Raw genomic sequence first — 24660 nt, 5'->3', positions numbered from 1 at the left:
AAGAGAAATTCCAAAGCAGCTTGAGAATAGGGTAAATGAGTAAGTAGGAGCTCTTTCACAGGGGGAGAAAACTATTGATAAACAGGAAGGTTTTTGGTTTTTTTTAGCACAGTATTACCTAAGAACTCCTGAAGATAGGAAAACATGCATATAGGATGCAGGACAAGGCGGCAATTCAGTTTTAGTGGTAAAATTGATTTTCTCTCCATTGTCTTATTCCTTCTTTGCACTGTGTTCAGCAGAAAAAATGGCTTCAGATCAGATGATACCTTATAGTTCTTGCCTTGCAAATACATTCCTTTTGACACAATTGGTTTCCTCTTCTCTACTTCAGACTTACATGATTTGCAAAATAATTAGAGCTCTTCTTTTTGCATATTATCAACAAATGCTTAACAATCACATGGACCATCAACACTGCTATCCAACATTCAGCACAGATTCATACCAACATGTGCACTGAGGGAAGCTGATTTGAATAGCACCTAAGTTGTATTCCTCAACACTTTTTGGCAGAAAGAGCCTGCCACATCACAGATGAACCCATACACAGGGTTTAACAATGGCTGCTTCCTTTTGAGTTTTTTTTTTTTTTTAAATAACCTTCAATTCAAATACCTTGCATGGAAACAAGTCATGCTGGAGTAACTTGGATGTGAAGAGCCAACTTTGCAAACATGACAGAACACAAACATGGGCTGGATCACAAAACACACTAAGTTCTAGAATCATGATGTTGGAAGGAACAAGCATCAAAATTACATTCTTAGCCACCCAGACTCTGCCCAAGAGTTATTTTGCTTAATTTTGGATCAGCATATTGGGCAGACCTACTCCACCCACTGTGATTTATCCTGTGAACTGTAGTTAAGTAAACCATGGCTCAATGATACAAACTAGGTCATATTCTATGCAAGGTATAGCCATGATAAATAGGCTTCATGCCAAAAAGTATAGTATCCCAAACAATTCATCAAACTCCCCAAACCTGAAACAAACCTAAGAAAGTACAAATAAAAATATTATTTGATTTGTTCAATTGCTATCCCACCTACAATCTTCTAAATACACCTATATTACATTTGGGCAAGAGTTTTTAATTTTTTATTGCTAAATTACTATTAAATCAGTATTGGAATTCAGAGCACTCTTCCAATTCGTTACACTCACATTAAAAATTCCCCTAATAATGTGCTGAGCATGTGTACACATTTAACACATCTGAAGCCTACTAGACTGGAGTTTTTGAGGTTTTTATTGACTGTAGCCTTCATCATTTGGATACTGGCTTTTCTATTTAATCAAAAATGACAGACCAACTTTTGAGAAAATAGATTTTTATTAGTTTTTTTTAAAGAGATCAAACACTCAAAACATTGAAAGCCCCTTTCAGATCACAACTAGTGTTTTCTACAAGCATCCTTTTGTTTAGGAGTGATCTGTTCCAACAATAGAAAAAGCCAACCACATCAGGTGGTTTGTGCTGCTCTGGTCAGTTTCAGAGACAACCGCCAACTGCAGGATTAGGACCAAAGAGTTTGTGCTTTGGAATGGCATAAGAGGTAAAAGCTTGGTAGAACCCTCCCCCCCCACCACAACCTAAGTCATATTATGTTTAAAGACCAAATTAATTTGACAATGGAAGGCTATATTGAGTACTGTTCTGAGCATAGCAGGTAAGCCAAGGATGAAGAGCTACTGAAAGAGGATAGAGATAAAATCAGAACCAGGCTAGACCTCCAGACGTCTTCCAGTAGCTTTAGGTATCAACTCTCACTTACCCACATAGTCAGTGGCAAATGGTTTTTGAAACAGCAGTCTAAAGTACCTGGAAGACACATAGAGCCAAGCTATGCAGATCTAGCCCCAGATATTATCAGAGTCCAGGAACTCTTCTTCCCCCCTGCAAGCATCAAGAATAATTTGGCAATTCACAGGCCATGTTAAGATATAGCTCTCTATATACATCAGATACTTGGAAGTATAGCATCTCAAACCTCAGTTAATTCAACATTCTCCTGTTATTCCAGAAGCAGAGTACAGTAAGCAACTAAGACAGCCACTGATTAAACAGGCCTGGCAGTGAAGGCAATGCATAAATCCATGCACCCATGAGGCTCTTCCTTGCTCTCTCCATCTACCAGAGTTTTAAAAGAGAATGTAAATATGTACTGAAATAGTATTGTATTAGGAAGATGTGAATCACTTTGCATCTTGGCAGAAATGATGTGACTATTCTGTAGCAATGTTCCCTATGCCTTTTCTCTTTTGGCACCATGGAGCAGTAGCCCTCTGCCTCAGTACCACAAATGAACTGGGTCAAGGATCATCCAGTCATTAATAGAAGATACAAGCAACAAACTTAGAGGGTAGCAGACTGCAGTCAAACTCTAGTGTGGTTTTCTCTATTTCTTTTCACCTACTCTGCAAAAGCCAATTATGCATTTAGCAGGAAAAAGAGGATAGCAGTTTGGAAGCCACCTATGTTCCTGAAGCCTTTTAATTTGGGGGGCCTAAAATAGCCTTTCCCAAAATACAGTTCTCTAAATGGTCTAGACAACCCTTCCTTGGATATTCAGCCCTCTTGGCCAAAAGTTGGGAATTGCAGTCCAGTTTATCTAGAGTGTGCAGGTTGGGGAAGGCTAACCTAGATCAATTTTGTTACAGGCAGAAAAGAGAATTGAGGGTTAGAAACTAAAATCACAATACCTTTGTGTGATTAAGTAAAGTAAGTCCAACAGAGTTCAATACATTGTATTTATTTATGGTGACAGATTCTAAAGAATCCAGCAAATTCTTATGTCAGGCTTATTGCATGACAGATTTGATAGCTGCAGAATACATTCAAACGTAAGTCTAGAAGTGTCATTCAAAGTGTCAAACTCTTCAAATCTTCAGGATATTCTCATGCACACAAAGAAAACAGCAGTATCACAGCAGATATATCTGATGCAGCCTCTACTTGTATTTTACCACACATCCCCATACCGCAAAAAGTGCTTTAAAAAAAAATCTAGCAAGCCCTTGGTTATATGGGAGGGCTTTTTTTCCCCAAACACAGCACTGACCTTTTTTCAAAAGAGGCAATTTTTACTATTTAAATTTTCACCCATAATTTTAGCCAAAAATATTGCTGCCAGCCAGCTGTGTGGTTTTAGTGCAAACCCAATTCTCTCCTTCTAAATGTAAATTATCATATAGTAGTCAAAGGAGACAGTCTGGAAAAGCAAAGCATTCCTTCTAGTGGCAGAGGAAACCTCAGGATAGCCCCCTTAATCATCAGGCACTGCAGCCACATTCATTGCAGAACATGGAAGACCAGTACTTAGAGGAGAGATCATCAAAAGCCATCTATATATTCAAGAACTCTGTATTTACACAGCATTGGACTTATCAGAAATGAGCAGTTCCACTAAGTCTGTACGACTTGTAAAAATATTGAAGTGGGTGAAGTTGGAGTAGGTATCTGCCAATTAGGCAGCAGATCTTAAGCAACTGCCTTACCATCTCAGCTCATTATCTCTCAGGAAGAGGCAGAATGTTATCTAGACACAATCCAAGTATGATATTTTATTTCATTTTTTTTTCTTTAGTCTGCTCCAACATGGTACAGTTTTATTGCAGAGAAAACAGATTAGTAAGTCAGTTAACCTTCATGGATACACCATGGAGCATTTTTGTGTATCCCTTACAGAGCAGGCATGTCCAAAAGCCAAAGTATCTGCTGCCTCAGCTTTCTAAAAAGCATAAACTAATCTGAACTGATATGTTGTATAATTGCTATGCAATCCAAAAAATATACAGGAAGGACTATTGTGCTGAGTAAATAATTACTTCCAAACCTAGTTTTACAAGACTTCAACAATTTCTTGGGCACAGTTGTCCACAGCTCTCTCCCCCTTATTCTACTGAAGCAAGTGCAACATATGAGGAATTTCCTCCACATCAATGTTTTATTAGCAAAAATAAGGCAATGGAATGGGCCTGTGCAAATCAGATCCGATCCAAACTGTTTTTTTTAACCAGATTTGAATTGTCAATTCAAATGTATGAATTGGGTTAATTCAATTCGAAAGTTCAATTCAAACAAAAGTTATCTAAATTGGATCATTTCATCTGATTCAATGCATCAAACCTAGTCTTCAGTTTGATGACTTGATTCAATACATCATTGATACTTTGTCAAATTAAGACAATGAAATTTTGCACAGCCCTAGCAATCAGTATTAAAATGTTTTCTTAATCTAACGTGGAGTCAAGCAGGTGGTCACAGACACCCAACAGGAAGAGAAGCACAGTTCTCAAGATATTATAGTGGGCTATTCTTAAACAGAAAGCTGGGGGCTCGTAGGCCAAGGCCTAACTTTAGCTCTCTCTGTTAACATGAACAAAGGGCTATGCCTGTGTCTTATGTTTTGGGTCCAGCTCGTTTTTACTCTAATACCAGTTGACAACCACAGAGGCCATTAAGCCTGGGAACTACTCCTCCTCCCATGAAAAAGATATATTGATTGGCATAGCAAAATACTGATCTATAGACTTTCCTTTAAGAGGAATTAACATGTTAGGGTTTTGGCACTGCACATTAAGTTGAATAATAATTTAGGGTAGTTTCTATTTCCTCTTGTAGCCTTCACAATGAGGGCATACAATCCATCTCGTTAAGATTTCTCTATCATTATGAATTGAACCACATTAGTTTCCCATCCCAGCTCTGCTCCAACTGTTAATCAATGCTGCTGGTCCGTCAGACAGCAAACCATGATACAGTGGCTGCTGTGGAAAGCCTCTGCCCACTTCAGTTCCCTTGACAGAAATGAATGTGTGATCCTAAAACCAAAAATTCATGGCAGACATCCATAACTAAGTTGTCAATATAGACTTCTGCCACTAAAAAAAAATTACAGTATTTCCTTTTTGGTTGCAGGCACTTGAATAGGATTTCTTTGGTCCCTTAAAAGGAATTAACCACTTTGAAATATGTTCAGAAAAAAGAGTCTGCACAGCCCTTAATACTTCTTGCACTAAAAAAGAAAAAAAAACAGCTTGCATTCAAGGTAGTGCAGCTCTGCTTTTAACCTAATCCTTTCACCTACCTTACACATTAACTCAAGCATTTTCTTCCTGTAAACATCTCTGGTAACTAGACATATCACTGCACAATTTCCCACAATTAAGCAGACTTAGTTCCAATGTAGGAGCAAAATACTCAGAGCAAGAGACCTATTTTTTTTCTTTTCTTCTGAACACACAGCCTCTGCTCTTCGAGAAGACAAAGACTGGAGCTTTTTTCAGTATTCAGTTGCAGGGGAGCCAAGTTGGGTAGGAGTGACTGCAAGGCAGAAGAGGTTGCATGTGGGTGACATAATAGTTGACGTTTATTTCACTGATGTATGGTGCTGGCTGATAATAACAAGTCACATTTGTGACAGTTGGAATTATGTTCCGCTCAGCCAGGACCCTCAGGGCCAGCATGGCAATGAGGTTCAGCGTCTGTCGTCTTTCATGTCCCATCAGGCACACTGTACTCTCATTTACCACTCTGTGTAAGGTCATCAGGCAATCATACCTTTTACTTTCCATCCCTACAAAGTGACTTTGGAGGTAAGACTCCAGCTTTCGTTGTTGCTCCCCAATGTCAGGAAAGTCTATAAAAAACCTGGAACACATGTACCTCTGCAGGGCTTTCATGTCAACTTCTGATTTAGGTTTAAATCCCCTCACAAGGAGGTTGCAATACTTCAGAAGCCCACCTCCTCTGATTTCCTCTGGATTCCTAGTAGCTATGATTCGGTTCCTCAGGTGATCAATCGCCTCCTCAAAGTCCCCATACATACTCTCCCCAGTGACAGTAGGGTGGAAGTTTGCAGACATTGGGTTCTCTGAGCACTCTCCAAAGAGCAATAGTGAGTCTAATATTATCTGGAAAGAATCAACGCTGAACTCGAACTGCCTCCGGAGAGAGTCTACAAATTTGAGTTCCACATTCTTCCCACTGTTGTTTGACAGTGATATAAGGCTCCAGCGGTCAGTTTCATTGCACACTTTCACCAACTTCTGCACATAGGCCTCCTTCAGAGTCATGGGAGTGATCTTATCTTTGTTTACCCCTTCTGGGAGGAAATCCAGGAGACAATCCATCACTACATCTTTTACCAGCTGGAAAATATCCTCGCTTTTCAGATCAACACCAAAAATGAGATCCAGATCTTTATACCCCAGACCGCTGTCCTGATGTAACACATGGCTAGCTGCTGAGCCATTCAACCTCACATTGTGGACAGTGATGCCCTGCTTTTCTAGGCGACTACGGACCACCTGCAATGCAAGGAGAGGCAAATTGGTATGAGTTAACAGTGCACTGATGGTGTGGAAAGCAGTTTCAATGGGGAATGTAACAGGTCACAGACTAGGAAATTTGAAATATGTGAATATGTCCTCAGTATTTTTAGAGTCAATACAGAAAACCAAGCCAAAAAGCACAATTGTAAAAGCCAAATGCAAGACATTCCTGTGAGCCCAGTTGAATATAATGCCTGGAAATGATTAATCAAATCTAGTGTTGTATAAGTGCTTGTATACTTTCCTCATGGGAAAAATAGCAGCCTAGGCAAAGATATTTTAAATACGAATAATATAGGAGAAAAGGGTTAACAACCAGCTACAGTAATAACCTGTAGGCCATTTTATTACTTAATGTTTGGCATGACATCTAGATTGACCTTAAACGGATTTCGGGTTTTGGTCTTTATATAATTATAGATGAACAGATCTTCAATATATTTTGTTGCTTTTCCACCTTAAGGTAGCATCTGCCCTGACAGGTTCAAAAAAAATAGTTGGGCCTCCTCCTATCACCTTTACTCTCAAGTTAGGAATTCTCCTAGAACTTTCTTATACTGCAAAATGGCAGATATAAATTTGAGCTTGCTATATGAAACAAGTTTGATGTTAGTTAAAAAACAAAGACAACGGAAGTCTGCTGCTCCACGGACTAAACTACTGTACAGTTTTAAACATCTTGTGCAAAAGTTCAACTAACATGCAGCTGCAAATTTGTTCAAATTTAAATGCAACTGAGGCTGAACAAAAGAATTATGATATGGGGTCAAGATCAAATCCCCAGACTTTTAATACTCTTCCAAAATCAGTTATTATCACTTCAGTAGACATTCACAAAAAATAAATGTGAGATATTCAGATGGCTGTACTAAAGAAGAAATTGATACATATAAGTATCCTCTTAGTCATCAGGACTAAGTCAGGCCACAATGTTAGAGGCAGGCTTGAGACAGGGACACTTATAATAAAAGCATATATTATATCCAGTTAGGAAAAAATGTGTAAGATACATAATTTCAGACCACCAAAACCCAGAGCATGAGGATTTTATTCTACCAAAAAATGTAGGTAAAGAAGTCACCAGCTTTCTGGTAAGGGTGGAACTTTTAATGGTGTTCAGGAATGTGAATGAATACCAAAGTTACCATTTTTATTCTTAATATGATATGCGTTTAGCACGTGTACTATCAGAAGAGAAACCAGATTACATAGCAACTATACAAATTTAACAGAAACTGGTTTAAATGTGCTCATGAAGTTTTTTTTTTAAGCCTGTTTCACAACTAGTGCAGAGTTACAAGCTGGATAATTTAATATTGGAGGAATAAAGCTTACAGAAGAGGGCTGTTTGCCCAGAATACTGGTCAATTTATACAGCTACAGTGTGCCATTACCCACCTTGCAGACTAGGCACATCAAATATTCCTTGCCTCTTTTGGTCTAGAAGCAAGACACATCAGGCATTAGAACAGTGACTGCCTTTTTAGGTTACATGCTCAAGACTGGCGAACTCTGTATTTAGCACTGACTAATATTTTCTGGTCAGAGTCAGTCACCTCTGTTTACAGTGAATTGCTGTATGGCATTTAGTGATTTTATGGTTTTAGAAGTATAAGAAGAATAGCCCTTGTTTCCCTTTAAGAACAATTGTCCATCTGTATGCTACAGCACCATTGTTCTGCAAAGTTTGAGGTTTTTCATAACAGGACAACATGAAGTGAGACATTTCATCCAGTTAATTGGACAGATTTTATGGAATGCACTGTGAGGTCTTTATCAATTTTTCTAATATTGCTGATTGATCAAGTTTGTGTGCACATAAATACTTGTGGATTACTCTAGCTAAATCAGAATGCACATCCTGGCTAATTTACAGATATTGTCTAGTGTAATTGAATAATTAAAATAGAAAGAAACCAAGCCAACATGCTCTTGCAAAAACAACCCCCTTCCTATTACTTTTACATATATTACTTTGAAGCAGATTCACTTCATTAAGCTACTCACTGAAAAAAAAGAATGTGTTTTTCTATTAGAATATTCAGATCTTACTGGTTAATGGGGATACTTCCAAAAGTTATCTGATCTAGGACATTTTTTGAATCGCACTGCAGAATTTATTTCAGTTGTACAGGGTGACAAAGCAGGTTATAAAAAATGGCAGGAGGGCACAGAGTTCTTCACATTTGCACCCAGGGATTGAAGGAGGGGAAAATGAACTACATTCTTTTTGTATTGATTAAAAAAAAACACCTTGGCACCTTGAGTGCTGTTGTTGCTATAGTCATTTGTTGTCAGTGTTATAACTTTATATACCAATTTATAATCTCTTCAAGGCATCAAATTCAAAATAGGTTTAAAAAGGCAAAACTCCTAACCAGCATATTATATATAAAGGTTGCACCACAGTTTATTTGGACAGTACTGTTTATGTTTGAGAGGGAAAATTAGAATCTATCAGCTAAAAATCTCAGTCCAATCTGAGTGTCACTATTCAATATCTTACCTTCTAAAATCTCTTCATCAGCATCAATGCTATCTCCAACTCCTGTCTTACACCCTACAAAATTCAATTAATCACCAGCCAAACCCATATCCCACATGCTACTGCTTGTCCTCTAAAATACCTTCATGCCAAATCAGCATTTTTCCAGGCTTTGCCAGCCAAACCTTTTACACTGGCTGTTACATGTTCCATATCATTTCCAGTCTATAGTCATTGCTATATTCAACTACTTTAGCCCAATGTGCCACTTCTATGTTCTTCATAGTTCCACTGCTGATGGTATTGTTCAGAAAAAAACATAGCAAAGGCTGCTCAAACATCAATTGCTAATAGCTAGCCTTTACCTATCAAAAGTATTGCTTCATAATCTAAAGATAGTTCACCATGTAATTTAAGATGGAATGGCAGGGATGGGAAACCACCCAGCACTTGAGTAAGACTGACTACTCTGTTTAGTTAGTCAAATGCAGGACTAAATGTCTGCAAAGAATATCCCATTTTTATTTTTAATTTTTGCTCTAAGAAGTTTCAAGTTCTATGGCTGCACATCTTGAAAGTTACCACAGTACAATCTTAGGTAATCTGTAAGGATGTACAAAATAAACAACCTAGAAATAGAAAATTCCAAAGAACTCTGGAATGTTCTATTTTCCTCCATACCATGCCAAACCTCCTCCTGGACAGAACACCGTGTTCAAGGAAAAGATTCAGCTTGGTTTGGTGGTATCAAGAAGTTTCTGTTTCTAGAGTGACCATTTTTCACATCTCTTATTAGCTTCATTCCTGTGTTCAGAGAGTAGAGCGATAGTGGTATACTAGAACTGCTTCACAGCCATTGTGACTCTCCTTTTCAGAATTTCAAATTTTGCAATGCCAATGTCTAATAATTGAAGCAAGTTTAAAACTAGCATGAAAATACAAATATGAATAATGTCTTTATTGCATTTCTATCTCATTTTTATTCCAAGAGTTTTTGCAGTTTACCAAAACTACAACTAGGCAGTATAGACTGGACTAAGACAGAATGATTGCTCTAACATCAGCCAATAACTTCCTATGGCTAAGGATGGACTTAAACCTAGATATATTTTTCACATACAAAGCTTATTTTTATATACATTTTACAGTCGGAGTATGTGATTCAAAATATAGAGCTCAAAAAATCTCTGTATGAAAGAACTACCCTAATTTAGAGTTCTGGAATACATTTAGTACAGAATGTATAATTTTCATATAATACATTATGTGAGTACAAACATGCACTTCCCATGGAAGCACTTCAGCTCCTGGCAATTACTGTAGTGAAAGGCAGCAAGTTTTGTTCAATTTTTTTTTTTTTTTTTAAAAGAACCCTATGTGCCTTGTTACATCTGAGTCACTGCAGAGGAATGAAGCCACCTCCCATATAAAATGAATATGCAAGCAGCTTTTTGGCACAATATTAGTGCCTACTAAGCACACTGTTGCTACTTTATAGACAAACAAATCCTTAGTAATTTGTGGCAGTGATGACACAGAGCCGAGTAGGCTATTTAAGGGCAAATGGACTGTACTGGAAGCAGTCAGTCCGGCTTCTCACTGGACAGAGATAACAAGCATCAGGTACAAATTTGTGTCTGATATTTCAGTGCGCCCACTTGCTCAACAGACATCTACTTCCAATGAAGTATAGTAAGAGTATTTCAAAGTCATGTATATGTTAATGAACATGGATTTGTGTTATATCACAAAGTGATGTAATCTCTAGGTAAAGAAGTATCATATGCAAGACCATGTGGTGCAATGGTTAGAATGCTGGAATAGAATTAAAGAATCTTGAGGTTTAAAGCATGTATGCACAGAGCTTGTTGAATAAAATTTGGGCTAACCACCTTTTCTTAGTCTAACTTCCCTCATAAGTTCTTAGATTCCAAAGAATAAGTATGAGAACTCTGAATTCTGGTGAAATAATGGGAAAGCACAAAACAGGAATGTAATGGAAGCAACAGCAGGAAAAAACACTAATATAGCTATCCTTAAGTTTTATACAAGGCCCTACATGGCTCCTAGTTAATATGTAGGCAATTCATTTTGAGCATATACCACACACACAACTGGCTTCTGTTCACTAACATACAGCCTTCCTCAAATACATATAGGGGAAGTAACAATCCATTAAAGTGAATGGCAAGATATGCACTGTATCAGATTTGATAGTCAAATTGTATATCGAACAAGCCAAAACAAAGCACAATCCTCACTCAGTGATCCAAGTGTGCTGAAGCTCACTTCTTACCAAGACAGGATGCACTTGGGAGTGAGCACCAAGGTTATAAATGGTTGGATGCTCTAAAAGTCAATGCAAAGGTTCAACTGAACTGTGGTCAAGCAAGCAGTAATTGCTCCAGGCTGTTCTCATCTCAGCTACAGCTTAGCCTATTGTACTGCTCTATACAACTACATTAGAGATGCCCTATTCTAATAAGAACATTAAGAGGCCAAAAATCCATCCTAACCTCAGCAGTGACATTTACAATTTCACCTTCCCAGAAAAGTCCAAGCTACTGAATGAAACTGTGAGCAGGCTGCTTTGTACTTGTCCCGCCTGTAAGTTAATGTTTTTCATTAAACCCAGGAGGGACAGAAGAGGAACAAAAAGTTGGTGTATGCTAGAGATGTTTAAAAAGGTGACATCAGCTGATGTGCAAGCGGACACAGGTGCAAATCTAAAACATGTTGGCTGCCATATTCCCCTTTATCATTAAAAAAACAAAGGTCTCTCAATATAATTGTGAGCACTGCCTCCATTATTACCTTTCGTATGTGATCATTTACCATCAGTCTCCGATCCCAGCTTTAGGTTCTTCCCATCTATCATTAAGAGTATTCTATAATATTCATTTATCTGCAAGTTAAGCAGGCCACAGAGATGTAACTGATGTATAAACCTATACTATTCAGCCAGTGGCTCTGGGAAAGTAAGCATTAACCTAGGCTAAATTAACTGGCATGACAATTGTGATAGTCCATCAAAGTGAGCTATACTGTAGATTCTGTAGACCAGCCTTTCCCTATACCTGGAATTGCTAAGAACTTTGAGTTGAAGTTTGCACATTTGGAGGGTGCTCAGATTGGGGAAGGCTGCTAGTGTCTTTTTCTTGTCTACCATAAATACCTCTGTATATGTAATATTATGCAGGTTTTTCCTACTTAATCCCAGACATTATTTGGCTGTTTTACTGGCATCAGAGTTTACTGGCCAAAGGCTTATTACTAAAGAACCAACATTTAGAAAGAGATGTATTTGGTAAAAGTATTTGCAAGATTCTTAGTATTTTACCTAAACAGTGTGTAGTCACATATGCCAGTCATTAATTACTACAGAACCTTTCACCAGGTTTTTTTACTTTTGTTCTATATTAAAACAACTAACATTTATATTTAGCTAGAGAATCCTAAACCCTAATGGCATGCAGCCAAGGTCAAAAGACCAAATACCACTTCGTCAGCAGATTTTCTGCTAGCAGATTCCAAGCTCTAAATAAGCAGATTGCAGAATACCAAGTGAGAGGCCAACCACCATGCAAGTTAGTCAGGTCAAAGAACAACATTCAACTTTAACTAGTTTCATCAAATGTATTAGTCATGGAATCCAAGACTAAGCTGATTTGCTTACCATGATATTTTACATTTGTGCCTCCCTGCCCCACATAATCTTTATTTTTTAAAAAAATGTAATTTAAAGAAATAATTTGATATGTTCAAATCACCCCATCATCTTTTTCTGTTGCAAAAAATGCACTATGGTCCCAAATGAGTCCAAGCAGCTTTCTTAAAAACAAAGATGGACAGCTGCAGCACAGGGCTACCTATGGGGAAAAGGACAAAGATGAGCAAGAATAGTATGGAGCAGGAAGAATTTAGTTACTATTCTGGTAATTGATTCTTTGTAACTGGTTATATCCCATATGGCAACCATTTTGCAAAAGGGCCAACATGTTCTCATTACTGGGGACTTGTTTTACTCAGATTCCACAAAAATCCAAGTATTTGCCTTTCAGCATTTTTTTTCTTCTTTTGAAAACACAGCTGGTAGGGATTTCCATCTTCAACACAGCTGCAGCACTAGCCTTCACACATGAATTAGCAAAGTACTGAGCTCTTTAGAATGGAAAGGTGACCTGAAATAGCTGACTGCAAGAAAAGCAAGGTACACTTCTCCCCAAGGTCTGTGAAGCCCCCCCCCCAAAAAAAAACATTAGAAGCTTCTGAACTTCTGATCTGTAGTGACAACAGGAGGAAAAAAGCTTAGCCCACCCTTTCTATGGGCACAGCTGATTGGCAGGAATTTAACTTTGATTGCATTCCTGCTTTTATATATCCCACAAGAAAGCCCTATACTACTTTCAAGAGCAGGCATTTGCCTCTTTCTTTTTTTTCCATGAGTAGAGAGTTTGCCAACACAGCATAAACAGACTGCAACTTTTTTTTTCCCCTCGGGATTGTTGCGGCCAAATGTGAGAACGCACTGTTCCCTTTCACTTTTGCTGAAAGGGAGGGAAAGGCTCTGTGGAATTGTAGTGGGGAATCTAGTACAATCCTCACCCATGTCTAACTGACTGTAGGAAAACAATAGCTCAGGCATGGTACAGAGTGGCTGCATTCACACATTCTAAAACAATCATAGTTAACAAGCAGCAGTTATGCAATATAAACCAAAAAACATCAAGTACAGCCTCACACATGTCAAGATATGGTTTGATCTGAGCTTAGGCACTATTACTTATTACTAATGGATTAGCATGTCTATGAACTCCACCAGTGTGAAAAGGAGCACTCATTAGATTATGTCAAAAGGCCATAGATACATTAAAGAAATATACTACACAACTCTTTGCACAAAACTAAACCAGAGTTTGCAACCAGAGTGGCTATGGTAAAAATAAAATCATACGCCTTAGCATATAGGGTACCATATGCTAAGGCAGGGTACCATATTAGGCCATAATAAAATACGCCTTTCCTGGAGAAAATCTATATGGCTGTTAAGAGTCAACACCAATTTGAGGGCACATAATCCATCAATCAATTATTTTGGCATAGCACATTATATGTACAGAGCAACTTTGGTTCATTAACTATGGATTATGATTTTGAATGATGTACAAACTCAGCCGCTTACAGGCTTCAACATGAATCCTACTTTATGGGAGCCTTTTTCCAAAAGAATGACACCCTTGGCAGATACCAAGAACTTACACCACCTAGATTCCTCCCTCTAAAGACCATCAAGTAAGTATTATTAAAGCACAGCTCTGTCCAAGATGTATTATGCCAGAGTAAAATGTTTTAGTTCCATAGCCTTTGAAATTCTATTAATTACTATTGACCCAAGAGTTTTATCTATAGTTTAGAACTGGTACACAACCAGTGGGGAAAACTACAGCCTACCAACTATTACTGAACTACAGCTTTCAGCAGCCCTAATCAACATAGCTAATGCTAAGGGATACACTGACTTGCTTAGCATCACATGCTTCCCTCATTTCCCCAAATTCAATCCAATTTAGAGACTCAACATTCCTAGATACTAATAGAGCTGAACCAAAGGTTGGCAACTTCATATCCTCAAAATGTTCTGAATGTAAGCTCTCATCAGCCCTAGCCAACACAGTCAATGCCAAGGGACTGTGGTAGTTCAAAGCATGTGTAGTCCCTAGATTGTCTATACCTGAGTTAACTCTCAGCCATTTGAGTGGCTGAGAACCAAGGAGCTGAAGGATCCATTCTCAAAAATGCTCAGTCCTCTATATATAACCCATTTACACCACTGTTTGCAAGCCTTAGGCTTCATCTCAGAGTTTTCATTGCATTTGGACACCTACTGGAACCCACATATATTTTACTCCACCCATTTTAAATACTGTACAGCTCTTTTTAGGTCAGGACTGTCTTCTAAATAGGGCACATAAATATAGCATACAATCATTTCTCTCTCTCAAAGTGAATGGAAACTCTGAAGAGGTTATTAGATCATCCCTATATACCCCAAATGTACTGTATAATACAAATGACTTTAAGTCGGATACCTCCCAAACTATTTGCAGTCATTTGTCTGTCTTCTTGAGCTTCTTCTGGTATCAGGGGTTGCAGTCCTACTACTGCTATAATCTAATACGTTCCTCACAAACCAATGCACCAGTCTGCTCTAAATATCTGAAGGCCTAGATAGTCTATGTAGGAAAAAACATTACCTGACAGTTAATCATCTTAATGTCACTGTTATGAACCAATGCTCTAATACACTGAAGAGTTTTATGCTCTCTTAAAGGTCTACAGACTTATTATGGCATAAACTGTCCTGAATTACAAATTTCACATATTACAACATGACATAAACAACATAGAAATCTTTTTTTGTTATAGAAGACCTAACACGATTACCCCTCTGGAAGAAGTCCCAAAGCATCCCTCCCTCCAAATCCCACTTTTGCTTAGGGTTACAACCTTTTTCACCCCATACTACAACCACTATAGCAGCCACCCAGTGGGCAATTTTTTTATACTAATATTTCACCACCCCTTCCCATGTAAGATAATACTTAAACTACTGAACTAGTAATTTAACTTTTATCCACATCATCTCAAGAACTCGGGAAGTGCAGTTCAGAAAAGGATACCACTCTGGTGTAGCATAACTGCAAACCAAGCCTGTTATTTGGAAGTACTAGATCACCTCACTGGATTGCTGCTAAACACAACATGCTCAATCTAGTTACTGACTTAACCCATTTTCTGGATTTCCACAATACAATAGGTCACAAATTAATCCAACAGTTTGGATGCACACAATATATCAAGCCAGAAATAAAAAAATCACAACTAATAAAGTGTAGTTATGCTCTGCAAATGCAGCAACTAGATTTTTAACTGACCTGGATAAGCATATAATATGAATAGTTACTAAGCATTAAAGTATGCTCTGCCAGCTACAGATAATCTACATAGTTAACTTACAACTGAGCTATTTGTTCAGAAAAAACACTGCACCTAAGTTTACCCATAGGGGATTAAAGTTCATAGGAATGAGGATGTGGTGTTAATGCTAACTTAATTAAAAGGGCATTCTAGGAAGCTTTATCAAGACCATTAAAAAAGTTTCACCTTCTAAGAATTTACAATAGAAAGGTCAAATTCTATGGGGGTGGGGTGGATAATGGCCAAAATTTGCTTTAAACTGATGCTTTGTAGCTACTCTTGTGGCTCATTTACTATATTTTTAATCTTTCACTACAGAGTTCCCTGCATAGATTAAAAGTAAGTAAATACTATTAAGAGAATAAAAGGATCTGGTACAGAGTGGAACCCATTAAAATGTTTGTCCATAATTGGGAGAGAGCAATCAACATGCATATAAACGTACATCCAGTCTGACACTGTAACTCCTGAGTTTACCTGGTTAATATCCTAAAACAGCTAATAATTCCATATAAACTCAATGACAAACATACTCAGTTGGTGAGGTTGCAACTCTCAGGAAGCTTCCAGGGGATACAACTCCCTCGGTATATTGGGCCTTACCTCCAGTAAAGACAATTTAACTATTAGATTTTACTCTCCATGCCCTCCCTAGGGGAGAGGAAAGCTTCGGTACTTTCGGCCCAAGTAACCAGGAGCTTAGGCAGTTCAGCAGGACCTTAAGCATCCTCTCAGCCCCAGAGGAAAGGCGGTGTTCCTCCCCCGCTAAAATAATACAGGGAGTGACTTATCGAGCTGCGTATTCTGCTGTGCAGCAGTTGGCCACTGAATTCCCGCTGCAGACTGAGACAAACTATTAATTTTAGGAAGCCCTGGTACGCGCATTACGGACTACTGACACATTTTCCGCCCGCTTAGCCTCCCCGCTGACCCGACACCCCGGCCCCGCAGGCCCCCTCTACACGGGCACCGAACGGGGCTTCCCCGTGTCAGATACCCCGAAGAGCAGTCTGGGCCTGAGGTAACCCCGACATCATCCCACCCGGCGCTCGGGGCAAGAACCCGGGATCCCAAGCGGGGGCCGCCCGCCGCGTCCCTTGGCTCCCTCACGCACCTGCACGATTCTGCGGGGCCGCACCGACAAGGTGGGGAAGTTGCCGCGGCCGTGGATGGGAACGGCCTCCTCAAGGATGTGGTCCAGCCGCTGCACCTGCTCCCAGCTGAGGACGCTGAAGCGCCCATCCCCGTCGGCCGGCGTGGTCGGCGGCGCCTTCCCTGAGCTGGCGGCGGCCACCCCCGCCGCCCCCGTCCCCGTCGCGGTCGCGCGCATCGTGAGGGCTCTTCCCGAGGGAGAGAAGGGAGGGGGGAAGTAGAGGCGCCGGAGAAAGGCGACACACACGCAAAAACAGAATAAAAACGGGCTGAGTCGCTGAGGAAACCAAGCCGGTTTACCCAAAAAGCAGAGGAAAATTCCAGAAGGAGAAGAAAGGGCGGGAAAAAAAACAACACCCCAGAAAAGAAGTCGGTCTGAGGGACCGGAGGGGGCGGGGAAAGGGAAGGCGTAACCTCGGCGCGTGCAAGAGCCAAGTCCCTTCCTTCCACCCGTCCCCTCCTTCCTCCGCGCCCGCAACGCTTGAGCACTGCAGGGACCTCAGCCTCAGCTTTGGTTTATATAGTACGACGGCGTGGCGACGCGATTGGCTCGGGTTGGAGAACCAATCTTTGACAAGCTTTAGAAGTTCGAGGTGATCCCATTGGGTGCGAAAGGAGGGCGGGGTGCGGCGATCACGACGGCGACCCGCCCCTTTGGTTATTAGACTAGGGATGGGCGGGGAAGACGGGGAGGAGGAGGAGTTGGAATGAAGGAAAGATGATGGGAGAAGGCGTTTGCCCGCTCGGACGTCAAAGGGAATCCTGCCTGTGATTGGCTGTGAGGGAGAAGGCTGGATTTGAAGAGTATCAAAGATAGCCTTGCCTGAAAGGAGAGGCAATTTTGACTCATGTCCACTGTGCTGGAACTGATGAGGTGTTAGATGTCCATCTAATATATCTTTATGTATGTGTAATGTTTTATTTATATGTAAAAGAAGGGAGCGGAGCAAAGAATGGGACAGTACCGGACGTATCTTTAGAGGAACTCTTGTCTTACAGTTCCAGAATTCAGAGCTGAATCCTGGTTCAATCAAGTATTGAAAATGCAATATGGGATGGAAAACAAGCCATGATTCAGAGTCAGGTTGGTCTTTGAGCAGATTGGATGAGAGACAGGAGATTGGTGAGGCATGGATAATTTTCCTGAAAATTTATGTAGCATATTATTGTAAATAGAAAAAAAAGAACCAAATATGCAAATTAAAGATGTATGGATATAGATAATGAAATGGGATTGAATGCTGCAGCTCATTGTTACAGCTAGAATTGTGCTGGTGAACCTGTAAGAGAAACATTGCAATATAACTGTGGTTTCTTAAATCAATTCTGATAAATTGAAACAATAGTAATAATTCTGTATCGTTTTTAGTATTGGGCACAATCCAGGCTAGAGTTAGGTATAGTTGAGCTGGTTAATTTCAGTAGATTTAAGGTTGTTAAAATCTGTGCTGCCTTGTGTCTCTTGGTCTGAATGTTGTATGCAAGCTTGCTATTTATGGAACAATTTACCTGACATACTGATTGTGTATTGCTGTTGTCTTGATATATGTTAAGGGGTTTTTAATTTAAGGAGTTAGCTTTAAAAAAAATGAACTGAACGTTCAGTTAAGGTTTAACATTTGCATGAAGCTGTGGATGAGGTCAACTGTTGGCATAGGATTAAATACTATCAGTATGCTGATGATACTAATTTGTACATCTTTTCCCTGGCTGACCAAGCAATGCCGCCTTGGTGCCTGCTTTCCCAGTGCCTGGAGGCTGTGTGGGCCTGGATGGGGAAGAATAGTTCTACTTAACCCTAGCACGCCTGAGCAGCTGGGCCCCCCATGATCCAGATCTGGAGATTTTCCATCTTTGATACTGGGTGAGGCTGCGCTCCCCCACTTAGAGTCTGTGCACAATCTGGAGCTCCACCTGGACTTGCCACTCTTACCTGAGGAGTAGGAGGCAGTACATGGCTCCATCTTGTGTGCCAGTTGCATCTATTTCTGGATCAGGAGAGCCTGCTCATAGTCGCTCACATCTTGGTTATCTTTCATTTGGTTTTTGCAGTATGCTGTACATGAGGCTGCCCTTGAAGACCATCCAGAAGCTGCAACTGGTCCAGCGGCATAGGTAGTAATGGGCAGGGATCAGAACACCTATGCAACACCACTATTCTGCAAGCTGCCCTAGCTCCAGGTAGACTTCCAGGTGCAAGTCAAGGTACTGTTTTATCACGTATAAAGCCCTGCATGGCACAGGGATGGGTTATTTGTGAGACTGCCTATCTCTGGTTATTTCTGCCCATTCCATTAGATTGCACAGGGTGGACAGTCCCCCTTAGGTCCCCTAAGCAGTATTATGTAATGAGACCTAGGAGATGTGCCTTTTCTGTTGCTGCACCTGCCCTTTGGAACAAGTCCCTCCACCGGAGGTTTGGGTGGCCCTGACCCTGTTAGGCTTTCATGGAGCCATGAAGACCTGGCTTTTCTCCCAGGCATTGGGCCAGGACAATATTTGGGCCCATTCTGCTGGAGAATAAGAGCTTGTCATGCGTAGCCTTGATTATGTGTACATGTATGACTTTGGCTTGTTATATTGGTTTTATTTTATTTTTTGTTCAATTTTGACTGTTCTTGATTTTTATTGATACATGCTGCCCAGAGATAGAAATTATGAGTGGGATGGCCTTATAAATTCCTTAAATATAAAATTAAATGAAAATTTGAAAGATTATTGGGACCAACTACTTAGTGAGTAAGTACTATGAGACCATTGACTCTGTGGGATGAAGAGTTCAGTTGCGCCAATACAATTGCCATTATAGGATTTAAAGTTTTTTAATCATTCATTGATTGGGAGGGCTGTATAACATATAGCACCAAGTCATGGGTTGTTTGGCCATTCTTTATCAAATAAATCCCAGCTGGTAGAGTTGACACAACCCTCTAAGCCATAAGCAGTGGTTTGCAAACCCACAATGACTGGTTTCATAGAGCAGGCTATGTCAAACCAAACAATCCACATTGTGATTTTGGGTGCTGCATAAAAGCATGTGTGTATATCCAGATTTTCTAAGAGCCATTGCTCTCTTTCATATATCTTCAGCTTCCTTTCTTTTAGAATTACTTCTTAGCTGAATGTGAAATGTTGGGATGGTAATAGATAAAAAAGCATGAGCTCAACTTAGTTGGCAATAGCATGGTGCAGTTCCCCCCCTCCATCCTTTGACTTCCCTGTGGTGTTTCTGTTTTCATAATGCCTTTGCCAAGACTGTTTATATACAATATCTTATTGTTCAGCTCTACTCTTACATGACTAGTTTTTCCTTGGATTCAAAGGTATTATGGCAATCAGCCTGCTGATTTCAACAGAGTTGTTGAACTGTTGTTGTTTGTTGAACTGTCAGCATCAGGTGTTTGTGATTCTCCAGTGAGTGGGCCTCACATTTCTGAAGACCGGAAAGCTCCAAGTCCATGCCTCAGAGAAATACTCAAAAGCTGGACAACACACCGTCACAGCCTCATCTGTGAAGTTCCTAGAGCATTTTCACATTGGACTGCCAAGATTTGATGGCAAAACTGCCAATTTTCATTTGCATGATTTTTCCTGGTTTTAGGTCCTTCCAAAAAGACAAAGTACAAGAATTACAACCTGTCAAAGATCTGAAAACCCAAGAACTGTGTGAAAACGTTACTCTCTTCTATGATTTTATCATGTCACTTGTCAGGCCTCAGTGGCCCTTGAAAAATGAAAAAAAAAGTGTTGCTTGTTTTCTTCTACCTAAGTCACCATATAGTTTGATTGGTTTTGATTTAGCATGTTGCATGAACCAGTCCCTCTGAGGCAGAGTTAGACCACTTGGGTTGTCTATGCATTTACTTAGCACAGCAACCAATATACAGTAAGTGACAATGAACTTAAGAGCTAAGAGTTGTACTCTGGTGTTGCCTTCAAGGTTACAAAGGATCCTCTTATCTTTGGTACTCAGCATTCTATGGATTCCACAGACCAAACGACTGTTATCCATGATGCTGCATTTGTCATTTGGAATGTAAATGTGAATTCAAGACCTCATTGTGGTGCCAGCAATTTCTAGACAAGGAATGGACAATTTTTGGAGACCAGCTGCTGTATTTTTCTTTTGGCAGCCATAGGTTGCACAGAACTGGGCAGTGATATAATGACTACACTGGAGGAAATGGGATTTTGAGCCTGTTTTTCCCTGTTGGATGTTCACTTTGTGGGAATAGAGTTTTATACGAGCATCAAGTGTTTTCTTTCTACTGAAAATGGGCACTCAGTTCTGCCCATTTCAATGCCATGGTTTTGGGGGACACGCACCCTTATATAGAAAATGATCTGATAGTAGGAGGTACACTGATAAAAACTGAGGGCATCTTGACCTTTATTCTAACAACACAGAGCTAAGAAGGTTTACTTTCCATGTGCCTGTAAGTGGGATTGCAATGAAATATTGCAATAAGAAAAGCTGGGTTGAAAACCTGGCTTCTTCAGCAGGGCCAGGGTGAGGTGTGATCCTGCTCCTTTGGTAAGCCAGTGTAATTTTGTAATGGACTTTGTGGGTTATATAATTTTTGATTTTCATTTTGGTGTCTTGTATATTTTAAAAATTATAAACTGCTTAGAGTTGCAGATTGTGATTGAGGCAGTCTGTAAATTTGTTTAACAAGTTTATTTCTGGATCCTCCATTCTCTCGTATTCCATTTTCTTTCCTCCATCAGAGAGTTAACATTCTGTGGACTGGGCACGACCTCAGTTTTGTGCTCTGGAGTCATCCCTCCTTATCATTTTTTGTCCTAAAGAATGTGTACTTTTGCAAACCCCAGGATTCTCAAAACTGAATCCCCCATTTTGAACACAGCTGGCACTATTCTCACTATATAGGTTTGGACATTAGAAATTTTAGGAGGAATGTGTTCAATATGTCAATGTTTGTCCTCTTCTACCCTCCAATGTGTTTGGGAAATGAGTCACTAATCTGGAATTGTCTTTTGATTGGGAGGAAATGACCCAGGTTCAGGCACAAACACACATCCAGGGTTGATAACAGTGCAGTGGCTCTGTCTTTATTCACAATACTGGAAAGCATTTGAATGAGAGGACCCTCCAATTAAGGCTGTTTGGAACTATGCAAAATGACAACTGAAAATCACAAAAAGGTATGACAGGGGGTGTATGTGTGCCAAGAGCTGTGCTGCCTAGATAAATTTGACATCTCTTCCAACCCTCTTACTCTAAGTGGGCAATCTCGTTTTTCACAATAGCAGCTTTGAGAACGCTTAGCATTACTGACATAATGTAAAGTGATTACAAAGCGTGCTGCTCTCCACTTGCTCACCAAATCACATATGTTTGTTAGTGTAATTAATGGAAGATGATCATCACATGTCCTACTTTGGGTCTTCCATGTTGACTGAAGTTTGGTGGGTGAGAACAAGAGACAATACGTTTTTGTTGTGGAGATTGAAAGGAATCTTCAGAGAATAGGTAACAGTTTGACTAATTAGCTGTTGAGGTGTAACAGTGATTGAGAAATACAACTCCCTAAAACTTGGTTCAACATTTGGATGTCCCATCTTTGATATAAAATGCTATTTGACTTTATAATGAAGATAAAGAGATTTGGATGCATTTTAGCTTTCCTTAGGACTCTGCGTTGGTTTTATTAAACTCTTTTGTGGAGATTACGAGTTCTTTGTGCAGTGGCTTGGTACAGTAGGTGTTATGATACAGATGAAGTTGCAATCCAAGAGTGACACTCAAGAATCACCTTCACTGCAGTGTGAAAAAAGCAGACTCTCGTAGGCTTGAAAATAATTGAATAAAAAAATTGAAAAAGAACAGAGAAATGTCTGCCGTAGTTAATTGCTTAGCACTGCAGGGGTGTGAATAGGATACACAGTGCTTTGCTAATTCTGCAGAAAAACTTGTGTAGGCAGGTTTTTATAGTGATGTGTTTGTAAAAGAACATAGTGAAACCTTGATCATTTGTTCCTTGACTGTAAATAGCCAGCAGTCCAGGAAGTTCCTTTTTTAAAACTGTGGTTTCCAGTGTTGTCGTAATGATGTGTTGCATTTCAGTGCTTGCTGTTTACCACAGTTGCTCTCTGCGTAATTTTGAAGCCCTTCATACTGGTTTACATTTCTCTTTGTATGTTTCTTCTATTTTAGGATACCTACGTGTCCTACTTCACAGAGAACAGCGCTCTCTCTGAAAAGCTGTCCAGTCCGTGTCCCCTTTAAAGAAGAATATCCCTCAGGAAGAACAGCACTGGCTTTGGTGTTGTGCACTCACAATGAATGCCTGGATTACAGGCAAAGTAGGTACACAGCTTTCCTGGCACAGATTTCCCCTTTAGGATGACAGCATCTTTCTAATTTTAAATCTGGATCTGTCTGTATAAATTAGCATGCACAAATTTTACACTGGTCTCTTTCTCCTTTTATCCTCTTCTTTGCCCCCTGATATGCATTTCCTCTTTTCTGGCAATGCCAAAGTGCGCAACTCTAGCTGTTCATCTAGCTAGCTTTATCGGTATTCGCACCCAGTGCGAAACTAAGATTGAAAACCTCCCTGGAGTGGAAAGTTGCTCCTGGTGACTAGACAGTGCTAAGCCATAATGCCATTTGGTTTTGGCTTTGCATGTCTTGTGAATCTTGCCATTAGGGTATTCCAAGCATGCTTTAAGTTTTATCTAGCAAACTATGGCAGAAACAACCATGGCTTAGTACAAACCTGAGCTTTTCTGTAATATGTTCCTAATTTCCCCAAATGGAAAAGGAAAGGTAAAATTACAGAGCATTGTTTCTTTTGGATGTGAGGCTAATTTGGACTGATGGTGCCTTTGCTGTTCTTGCTTTATAATTAAATATACAGCAAGACCCTTTGGGGAGCAGATTTCTACAGCTCAAGTGCAACTAGGAATCCTGGGTCAGGTTTCCCAAAATTAGCAGCTGTATTCTAAGGTGGGTAGCCTTCAACCAACTTGCCTCTTTGTCCTTTCATTCAAAATCTACCTACCCTAAAAACACCCATTCATGAGTTAGGTTCACATAATATGCTTAATCAGGTGAATTAGAAATCTAGTAGTTGCATTTGCATCATATGTAACTCTTAGTTTCTTCAACCTGGGTTGGTATTTTTGCAGTTAGCTGTACAAATCCAGCAGGTCATATGAACACAGCCATTGGAGAACATCACCTTCCAGAATCAGGCAAGAGAGATGGGAAGCTCTCTGGATTATCCCTCACTAGAAGCAAATTGGGGTCTCAACAAAGAAGTTTCCATGCCAATTTTCACATGAACCCACCTGATATTCTCTTCCCCACCACAAATTATGGGTGGGAATATAGGCCACCATGTTCACATAACATGCCAAGTTATGGTTTGCTTAATTGTAGTTTATTGAATAATTTACAATAGCTGTGTGTCATACTAAGCAGCTGTCCCCAAACTGGATGCCTTCTGGATATCTGGAATTCAACATCTGGAATTCCACAAGCCAGCACAATTACTATTGAGAATCTGCAATCGACAGTTCACATATTCAGTTTGACGGCATTCAGTTTGGAGAAGGCTGCAGTTAGTCATGAACCTTGGTCATACCGGCTAGATTCATGCAAAACATTAATCTAAAAATAAGCAATCCACATTTTGATTTAGTACGTTGTGTGTACCCAACCCAACTGATCTTTT

At 39.9% G+C, this 24660-nt stretch overlaps 1 protein-coding gene and 1 long non-coding RNA gene across 8 annotated transcripts in view; one reads left to right on the top strand and one right to left on the bottom strand.

Annotated features, from left to right (window-relative positions):
• Positions 1–1319: 1319 nt before the first annotated feature.
• Positions 1320–17441, bottom strand: TENT5B (terminal nucleotidyltransferase 5B). Its single transcript, XM_088140155.1, has 2 exons — positions 16920–17441; positions 1320–6318 (listed from the first exon to the last, which is right to left on the bottom strand). Exons 1-2 carry the CDS (start codon positions 17133–17135, stop codon positions 5299–5301), a joined length of 1236 nt encoding a protein of 411 aa, XP_087996281.1. The 5' UTR covers positions 17136–17441; the 3' UTR covers positions 1320–5298.
• Positions 17442–17664: 223 nt separating this feature from the next.
• LOC112540387 (uncharacterized) overlaps positions 17665–24660 on the top strand; it is a 43400-nt gene continuing 36404 nt past the window's right edge. For 4 of the 7 annotated variants that reach the window (XR_015796028.1, XR_015796027.1, XR_015796026.1 and 1 more), the window contains exons 1-3: positions 17665–17861; positions 19010–19162; positions 23136–23284. This is a non-coding gene — a long non-coding RNA (uncharacterized LOC112540387). The other 3 variants (XR_015796024.1, XR_015796025.1, XR_015796023.1) reach the window with 3 other exon arrangements.

This window comes from Python bivittatus, unplaced genomic scaffold (genome assembly GCF_059951505.1).
Source record: "Python bivittatus isolate LINGU-HERP-01145 unplaced genomic scaffold, Pbiv_v1 ctg000310_np1212, whole genome shotgun sequence".
Classification (NCBI taxonomy): Eukaryota; Metazoa; Chordata; class Lepidosauria; order Squamata; family Pythonidae; genus Python; species Python bivittatus.
The sequence above is the reverse complement of the archived record's forward strand: the minus strand, read 5'-3'. Positions and strand labels throughout refer to the sequence as shown.